This window comes from Erinaceus europaeus, chromosome X (genome assembly GCF_950295315.1).
Source record: "Erinaceus europaeus chromosome X, mEriEur2.1, whole genome shotgun sequence".
Taxonomy (NCBI): Eukaryota; Metazoa; Chordata; class Mammalia; order Eulipotyphla; family Erinaceidae; genus Erinaceus; species Erinaceus europaeus.
Genome location: NC_080185.1, coordinates 55,346,227 through 55,355,640, shown reverse-complemented (window position 1 = coordinate 55,355,640; position 9,414 = coordinate 55,346,227). Strand labels below are relative to the sequence as shown.

The 9,414-nt window shown below is 40.1% G+C and overlaps 1 protein-coding gene across 1 annotated transcript in view; it reads left to right on the top strand.

Annotated features, from left to right (window-relative positions):
- The first annotated feature begins 913 nt into the window (after positions 1-913).
- VSIG1 (V-set and immunoglobulin domain containing 1) overlaps positions 914-9,414 on the top strand; it is a 65,922-nt gene continuing 57,421 nt past the window's right edge. The window contains exons 1-3 of the mRNA XM_060182655.1: positions 914-930; positions 1,382-1,470; positions 2,897-2,989. Of these exons, the coding sequence (XP_060038638.1) occupies positions 914-930; positions 1,382-1,470; positions 2,897-2,989 (199 nt within the window). The remainder of the gene's footprint in view (positions 931-1,381; positions 1,471-2,896; positions 2,990-9,414) is intronic.

The window sequence follows — 9,414 nt, the reverse complement described above, 5'->3', positions numbered from 1 at the left end:
GAGGGGCTCTGGAATCCTGTCGTATGATGATAGAAAAAGACCTAGGTTGAAGGACAGATTGTCTTGTAGACACCTATCATGGTGATATGAGAGGTTGTACTTATGTGTCAATGACAATATCACAGACTATTATCCCCCAATAAAGTGGGAAAATAGCATTTAAAAGAAGGGGCTAGGTGCTTGTGCACCCAGAAGAGTGTACATGTTACCATGTACAAAGTTTCATGCCTTAGGTCTTCATTTTCAGGGGTGGAACTTCACAAATTGTGGAGCAGTGCAACAGGTATCTCTCCGTCTCCCTTACCCCAATAGAAGAAAAAGAAAAATTGGCTTCCAGGAGCAGTGTTGGTCATACTGCAGGCAGTGAACTGGATTACTCTGGTGGCAAAAAAAGTTAAATGGAAAAAAGAAGCCTGTCACTGAGTGGGGAGGGAGATGTATGAGGACTTGGGTTTCAGCCCCTAGTTAACACATGGGAGCACCAAATGAAGGAAAAACTTCATAAATTGTGAAGCACTGCTGTTGCAGTCTCTCTCACGTATCCCCTCTCCCTCTCCTTCTCTCTCTCTCTCTCTCTCTCTCTCTCTCTCTCTCTCTCTCCCTCTCCCTCTCCCTCTCCCTCTCCCTCTCCCTCTTCCTTCCTCCCTCCTTTTCCCTCCCTCTGCCTCTCCTTCTCCTCCTTCTCCCTTTCACCCTGTATTTGAAAATAAACTTAAAAAAACAGTCTTTCAGGAGTGGTCAGAAGTCATGGATATGGAATCATGCAGGCATAAAGAGCCGATGAGGCCCCAGTGACAAGTAAAAAGAAAGAAAATAAAGCCAGCCACAAAAGGTTACACATTGTTTGATTCAATTAACATGAGTTGTCCAGATTGTAGATCTATAGAGACAGAAGGTCAATTAATTACAACCAATGGTTGGGAAGAAAGGGTAATGAAAAGTGGCCACTCATGCATATGGGCTTGTTAGGGTAGGGGGAATGAGGAAATTGGAAATCACATAATGGTGATAGTTGTGTCATTTTGTGGCTACAATAAAAACAAACACTGAATTGTGTAGGTTTTTTTTGTAAATCATCACTGAGTTTCACTACTCCAAGATGATATTTTCAGATGAAGGGAGGGAGGAGAGAGAAAGAGAGAGAGAGAGAGAGAGAGAGAGAGAGAGAGAGAGAGATTGAGAGATTGAGATTGTTAAGGGACCTCAAGACCGAGGTTTCCTTTAATGCAGTGGGGTAAGACTTGAACTTGTGTTGCACACATGGAAAAGCAGTGGTGCACTATCCAAGTGAGCTATTTTACTGGCCCAGATTGTGCACCTTCAAAGGATTAATTTCATGGTTATATCTGAATATGTCTAGATTATATCTGAACTTTTAAAGAGTAGAACCCCTATATGCAGTGATACGAGGGCAGAAACAACAGTTCATAGGAAATATGTTTGAGAGCAGAGAATCTTTGGGTGCTGTTGGTGAGAAGATACTGAACTACTGAAGAGTTAAGTTGAATAGGGGCCTGAATGTTAGCAACTGCAGCTACTGGCCCAAGGAAAAAACCTGATATGCTAGCTATATAGTAGAGATAAATGTCTCTAGTGAGTGAATTCCTCATTTCCTTAATTTTCTGAGATGAAACCCCACCAACTTGCTCACCACTTTTATGTATACACAGATAAACGACAGACTAACAAGGTTGCCTGAGAATGAGAATACTGAATATTAGCCTTGAGTATGTGAAAGGCTAGTTCTGTAGTGACTTACCACAGCAGCTCAAGGAATGCTATTTTTAGCCATGTTACAGTGATGGCAGCTAAATCAGGAAAGTTAATAATCCATCAGTTGCAATATACTATAAATCCTTTATATTTTATTTTGGTTATAGAGGAAAAGAAGGTTTTCAAAAATAATTCTATTTATTTATTTATTTCACCTTTTGTTGCCCTTGTTGTTTTATTGTTGTAGTTATTATTGTCGTTGTTGCATAGGACAGAGAGAAATGGAGAAGGGAGGGGAAGACAGAGAGGGGTAGAAAAAGAGAGACACCTGCAGACCTGCTTCACTGCCTGTGAAGTGACTCTCCTGCAGGTGGGGAGCCAGGGGCTCAAACCGGGATCCTTACGCAGGTCCTTGTGCTTCACGCCACTTAATCCGTTGTGCTACCGCCCACTTCCCAGGAAAAGTAGTTTTGAACGGCTATAATTCTGTCTGCTAAGAAATATTTGCCTCCTTAGATTAACACTATGGCTTACATAGTGGACATTAGTTAAATAAAACAGTTATTTATCCTCAGAAAACTATGTGTCCTTTTCCCAATTTCTGAGAAATACAGAAAGCCCTCTTGAGAAGATAGCATGTAAACAGCAGAGCTACTCACCTACATATTGGATCCAGTATAAGTCCTTGAGATTGTGATTGAGAACCTAAGATCAGTATAAAGGCATTTCAGTGAAATCTTGTGTATTATTTTCTCCAGGTTGAAATGAAAAGGAACTGGAAACCAGGGCTTAGAGGAACACATACATACACAAAATAACAATAATAATAAAACAGAATCAGCTGTTGTAAAGTGTGTTGAATTTAGAGATATAGAAACCAGGATAGTATTTAGGCTGGGAAAATGTGAATATAATATATGATTAGTAGCCCTTATTCTTATATAAATGTCACCCATGTCCAGTTGGCCATTTTTTTAGATAGACTGTAGTCTGTAGACACTAGGACAAGGAGTTAAGCTTCCCTTTACAATATCTACTATAATGGGCATGTTCCCTCTAGTGTCCTGGACGCTAGAAGGAAAAAGCCAAAATAGTAGAGGAGTTGTGGGATCTATATAAACTTGTAAGGGTTCTACTGGATTGTTGAGAAACTTACAACTTGTTTGTCTATGATTTTCTATAGGAAAATGTGTAGGGGAGGATCCAAGATGGCAGCTTGGAGACAACACCTGGTGTGAGCTCTGCAAGGAGGCTGCTTTAAACCTGGGAATTTCAGGTGAGAGTAGAATTTCTGAGACAGTGGTGGAGGAGTGCAGCAGGGGGGTGAGGGTGGAACCAAGGAAGAGCCCTATAACCCACCCTTGGGCTGGCAAATGGAGGCCAAAAAGGACGAAGGAAACACGGATTGGGCTGGTGGTTTTGGGTTTTGCTATTTCTCTCTGTGCTACACTCCCTCCAAGACCAGCCCCCACACCAGAGGAGTGAGGCAGACAGCTGCTCCTGGTTGGCCTCTTGTAGAGCTAATATATATATATAATTTCCTTATTGGGGAATTAATGTTTTACATTCGACAGTAAATACAATAGTTTGTACATGCATAACATTTCCCAGTTTTCTATATAACAATACACCCCCCACTAGGTCCTCTGTCATCCTTTTTGGATCTGTATTCTCCCACCCACCCACCCCAGAGTCTTTTACTTTGGTGCAATACGCCAATTCAAGTTCAGGTTCTACTTGTGTTTTCTCTTCTGATCTTGTTTTTCAACTTCTGCCTGAAAGTGAGATCATCCCATATTCATCCTTCTGTTTCTGACTTATTTCACTTAACATGAATTTTTCAAGGTCCATCCAAGATCAGCTGAAAATGTTGAAGTCACCATTTTTTGTAGCTGAGTAGTATTCCATTGTGTATATATACCACAACTTGCTCAGCCACTCATCTGTTGTTGGACACCTGGGTTGCTTCCACGTTTTGGCTATTACAAATTGTGCTGCTAAGAACATATGTGTACACAGAACTTTTTGGATGGGTGTGTTGGGTTCCTTAGGATACATCCACAGGAGAGGAATTGCAGGATCATAAGGTAGGTTCATTTCTAGCCTTCTGAGAGTTCTCCAGACTGTTCGCCACAGGGGTAGGACCAATTTACATTGCCACCAGCAGTGCCGGCGGGTTCCTTTGCCCTCACAACCTCTCCAGAATTTGCTGCTGTTACCTTTTCTGAAGTATGACATTCTCACAGGAGTGAAGTGGTATCTCATTGTTGTCTTTATTTGCATTTCTCTGACAGTCAGAGACTTGGAGCATTTTTCATGTGTTTCTCAGCCTTTTTCATCTCTTCTGTGGTGAATATTCTGTTCATGTCCTCTCCCCATTTTTGGATGGGGTTATGTGTTTTCTTGTTGAGTTTGGTGAACTCTTTATATATTTTGGCTATTAGCGTCTTGGTTGATGTATGGCATGTAAAGATCTTCTCCCATTTTGTGAGGAGTCCCTTGGTTTGGGTAGTGGTTTCCTTTGCTGTGCAGAAGCTTTTTAATTTGATGTAGTCCCATAGGTTTATGCTTGCCTTAGTCTTCTTTGTAACTGGATTAGTTTCATTGGAGATGTCTTTAAAATTTATGCAGAAAAGAGTTCTGACAATATTTTACTCTAAGTATCTGATAGTTTGTGGTCTAACATCAAACTCCTTGATCCACTTGGAATTTACATTTGTATTTGGTGAAATATAGTGGTTCAGTTTCATTCTTCTGCATGTTTCAACTCATTGTTTCCAACACCGTTTGTTGAAGAGACTCATCTTTCCACATTTAATAGTTTGGGCACCTTTCAAAGATTAGATGTCCATAGGTATGGGGGATTACTTCTGGGCTCTCAATTTTATTCCAGTACCAAGCAGTTTTGATGACAACGGCCCTATAATACAATTTGAAATCTGGGAGTGTTATGTCTTCTGGGAGTGTTATGCCTCCAGTTTTGTTCTTTCTTCTCAAGATTGGCAATTCCAGATAAACATTTGTAGCATCTGTTCTGTTCTCCTAAAAATGTGTTTGGGATCTTGATGGGGATAGCATTAAATTTGTATATGGCTCTGGGCCGTATATTCATTTTGATGATGTTAATTCTTCCAACCCATCAACATGGAATATCTTTCTATGTCTTTGTGTCTTTTTCAATTTCCTTGAGTAGCGACTCATTATTTTCAGCATACAAGTCTTTTACTTCTTTGGTTAGGTTACTTCATGGTATTTTATTGTTTTTGTTGCTATAGTAAAAGTAACTGATTTCTGGATTTCAGATTCTTCTAACTTAGTGTTTGCATAGAGGAATGCCACAGACTTTTGAATGTTAATTTTGTAGCCTGACACCTTACTGTACTGCCTGATGATTTCCAAAAGCTTCTTTCTGGATTTCTTAGGTTTTTCTATGTATACTATCATGTCATCTGCAAACAGGGAGAGTTTGACTTCTTCTCTTCCAATCTGTATCCGTTTAATTCCTTGCTCCTGCCTGATTGCTAAGATTGTTGGTAAGAACTTCCAACACTATGTTGAATAATAATGGTGATAGTGGACAGCCCTGTCTAGTACCTGATCTGAGAAGAAATTCTTCCAGTTTTTCGCCATTGAGTATGATGTTGGCTGTACGTTTGCTGTATATAGACTCCACTGTCTTTAGGAACTTTCCATCTATTCCCTTTTTTTGTAGTGTTTTGATCATAAAGAGATGCTGTATTTTGTCAAAGGCTTTCTCGGCATCTATTGATATGACCATGTGGTTTTTGGTCTTGCTTTCGTTGATGTGGTGGATCACATTGATTGATTTACGTATATTAAAACAACCTTGCATCCCTGGGATAAACCCCACTTGGTCATGATGAACAATCTTTTTAATATACTGCTGTATCCGGTTAGCTAAATTTTGTTCAATATTTTAGCTTCTATGTTCATCAGAGATATTGGTCTGTAGTTTTCTTTTTTGGTTGTGTCCCTGTCTGCTTTTGGTATTGGAGTGATGATGGCTTCATAAAAGCTGGAGTGGAGTATTCCAGTGTCTTAAATCTTCCTGAAGACTTTTAAAAGTAAAGGTATTAGTTCTTCTTTGAAGGTTTTTTAGAATTCATTTGTAAACCATCTGGTCCAGGACTTTTATTCTTGGGAAGATTTTTGATAACTATTTCAATTTCATTAGCTGTGATGGGCCTATTCATCTTATCTACTTCTTCTTTACTTAGTTTTGGAAATTGGTAGGTATCTAGGAAATCGTCCATTTCTTCCAGGTTCTCTAGCTTGGCGGCATATAGTTGTTCATAGAAGCCTCGCATGATATGTTGAATTTCTGCGGTGTCTGTTGTGATATCTCCTCTTTCATTTAGTATCAGATTTATTTAGGTCTTCTCCCTTTTTTGTTTTGTGAGTCTGGCTAAAGGTTTGTCAATTTTGCTTACTCTTTCGAAGAACCAACATTTACTTTTGTTGATCTTTTGTATTATTTTCTTATTTTCACTATTATTGATTTCTGCCCTAACTTTAATGATTTCTAATACTGTTGTAGCTTGTTCAGCTAGTTGTGTTCTTAGCTCAACTATTTCATCTTTCAGTTCTCTAATAACTTTGTGATAATTAGTGTTTTCTTCCAGAGTCTCATTGGTTGTTTCTGCATTTCTGATGACAATTCTTTCAAACTCTTTACTTACTCCTGTGATTATTTCCTCAACTTGTGCTTGGATGTTGACCTCATTATTTTGTGCTTCACCCTTTGTGGGGCTTTTAGCTGAACACTTGTCCTGGTTCATTTCTCCAATATTTCTTCTTGTTGGTTTAACCATTTTATATAGTATTTTATGAAGTCCCTCTCTCAGTCCATTTCAAATTCCTGATCACTCTTGCCTGGATTGACTTGTGTCTAAGTAATGTAATTAAAGGGTTCACAGTTGTGGAAATTTCAGTTGTTTCAGTTTTATTTTAATCCCTGAGTTAGAGAACAGTGGCTTAAAAGCCTCTTTTGTTCTCTTTCTTCCCTGTAGGCTATAGGAGCCTGAGGGCTTTTAAACTCTAAGTAGGCTTCTTTTTTTTATTTTTAAATGTTTTATTATGAAAGGATTAGTGAACAAAAGCATAAGGTAGGAGGGGTACAACTCCACACAATTCCCACCACCCAATCCCCATAACCCACCCCCTCCCATGGTAGCTTTCCCATTCTCTATCCCTCTGGGAGCATGGACCCAGGGTCGTTGAGGGTTGCAGAAGGTAGAAGGTCTGGCTTCTGTAATTGCTTCCCCACTGAACATGGGCGTTGACTGGTCAGTCCATACCCCCAGTCTGCCTCTCTCTTTCCCTAGTAGGGTGTGTCTCTGGGGAAGCTGAGCTCCAGGACACATTGGTGGGGTCTTCAATCCAGGGAAGCCTAGCCAGCATCCTGGTGGCATCTGGAACCTGGTGATTGAAAAGAGAGTTAACATATGAAGCCAAACAATTTGTTGAGCAATCATGGATCCCAAACTTGGAATAGTGGAGAGGAAGTGTTAGGGAGGTACTCACTGCAAACTCTAGTGTAATCCTGCTTTCAGGTATATATTTTGCAGTAGTTTATGGATACGTGTGCACATAAGCTCTCTCTCACAGAAACTGGTGTATATCTAGGTTATGGGACTTTGTTAGAAAGTGAACTACCTGAGATGAAATTAGAGTGTACTATTAAAGGAAAGGTCTCACCCGAGTAATGAAGCTGAAGGGTTGTCATTCCACACGTGAAGTCTCTGGATACAGTCTGAGGTGAAGCATGTTGAGATGGCAATCGTCTCTTTGGTTAGGTTGTGATCGGCGGATGCAATATTATTTGGTTTGGATTGGGCTAAGTAGGCTTCTTAGATTAATCCCTGACTACTGACCAAGGGATGAAGCAAGGTGTGGCAGAGATAAGCCAGTGGTTATGCAAAGAGGCTCTCACAGCCACACCACTAAGGCACTGAGGTATAGATCTTCTCCTGAGTTTCCTCCGTAGTTCTCTGTATCCTGGTGTCAGCACAGGGCCTCCACTCACTGCTCCAGATTCTGAGGGCAGTAGCAATGGAGACTCAAAGTTGCATTTAGTGATTCTTAGGGGAGTCCTCTCCTCCCTTCAGCCATCTTTTTGTTGGTGAAACAGACTGGAGGTGGTGTCTCAACTGGTAAACTGCAGACTGTTACCAGTGACTTAATCTCTCCCTAGGCTCCTCTCTGTCCATGAGTCATATGTGTTTGCACTCACCGGTGATTTGGTGGGTTCCTGAAGTCCTTCTTGTTGAGGTCCCAGGTGTCTCCTTTGGTATTCCTCGTTGACCCGGGAGAAGAGAGGAAAAATACACAGCTGCTGCTGCTCCGTAGCCTCGCCTCTGGAAGTCTCTTCAGATAATTTATTTATCAAGATTCCTGGCTCAGCAGGAATATCATCCAAAGAAGGGGGGATATTTCCCCAAGCAAAAGCTCTTTTCTTTTTAAATTTTATTTATTCCCTTTTTTTGCCTTTGTTGTTTTATTGTTGTAGTTATTATTGTTGTTGTCGTTGCTTGATAGGACAGAGAGAAATGGAGAGAGGAAGGGAAGACAGAGGGGGGAGAGAAAGACAGACACCTGCAGACCTACTTCACATCTTGTGAAGCGACTCCCCTCTAGGTGGGGAGCCAGGGCTCAAACCAGGATCCTTATGCTGGTCCTTGTGCTTTGATTTTTTTTTTTGAAGGCGGCTGGAGCTCTGAGCGACCGAATTCCTGACCAGTCAGCTTCAGTCTTGCATTAGTTAGATTACCTGTCTTTCTTCCCCCTACTTCTTGAGTTTGTTTGATAGTTGCTTCTTGTAATTGTTTGCTTTGTTTAGGAAGGGGGCAAAGCTGTGTGCAACCAATCTGGAGTGGTTTAATCTGAAGGCTGACAGGGTTCATTATTGTTGTTGTTGTTATTATTATTGTTTGTCTATTTAAATTGACCAAAATTAACTGTTGTTGCTTGTCCATTATAAGTGATTGGGTGTGCTATCCATTGTGGGAGGAACTTGCTTCTCTTTCTTTTCTCCAATTTTCTTTTTCTTTCCTCCTAGCTGCTTTGAAAACTCTCTTTCCTTTTGCTTCTTTTTTTTTTTCTTTGTTCACTGACAATCATTTGTGAATTACCTTGTGGAAGAAGTCTGACTTGGAGTGGAATCTTTCTCTCTCTCTCTCTCTCTCTCTCTCTCTCTCTCTTTTCCCTTTCTCTTCTTACTATCTCTAGACTTTATAGTTGACAGTTGAGTTTTGTAATTGTATATTCTTGCTTTGTCTTTTTTTCTTTTTCTTTTTCTTTATATTTGAAATGAAGGTGTTGCTTGGCTAACCTGTTTTGGTTGAACTGCATTAATCTTTGCTTCAGTTACTATTGTATTTTCTGAAGTTTGTTACTACATTTGTGAAAAGACTTTAGTGTGGCTTGTACTCACACAACACAATAACAGGAGAGAAAAATACAAACCCAACAATAAAAAAAAATGTGTCATAACTTTTCTGACAACCCAAATATATCCTTTATTTTTCCAGTGTCTGGAGATTAGGAGCTAGAACAGTAGATAGAGATTAGGAAAAGAGGAAGAAGGAAATTGGATCACCCAATTTCAATCAAACATCCCAAAGGAAGAGGTCTTTGGGGAAGGAGATGGCTGAGTCAGTTTTAAGAACAGACTTGATAAAT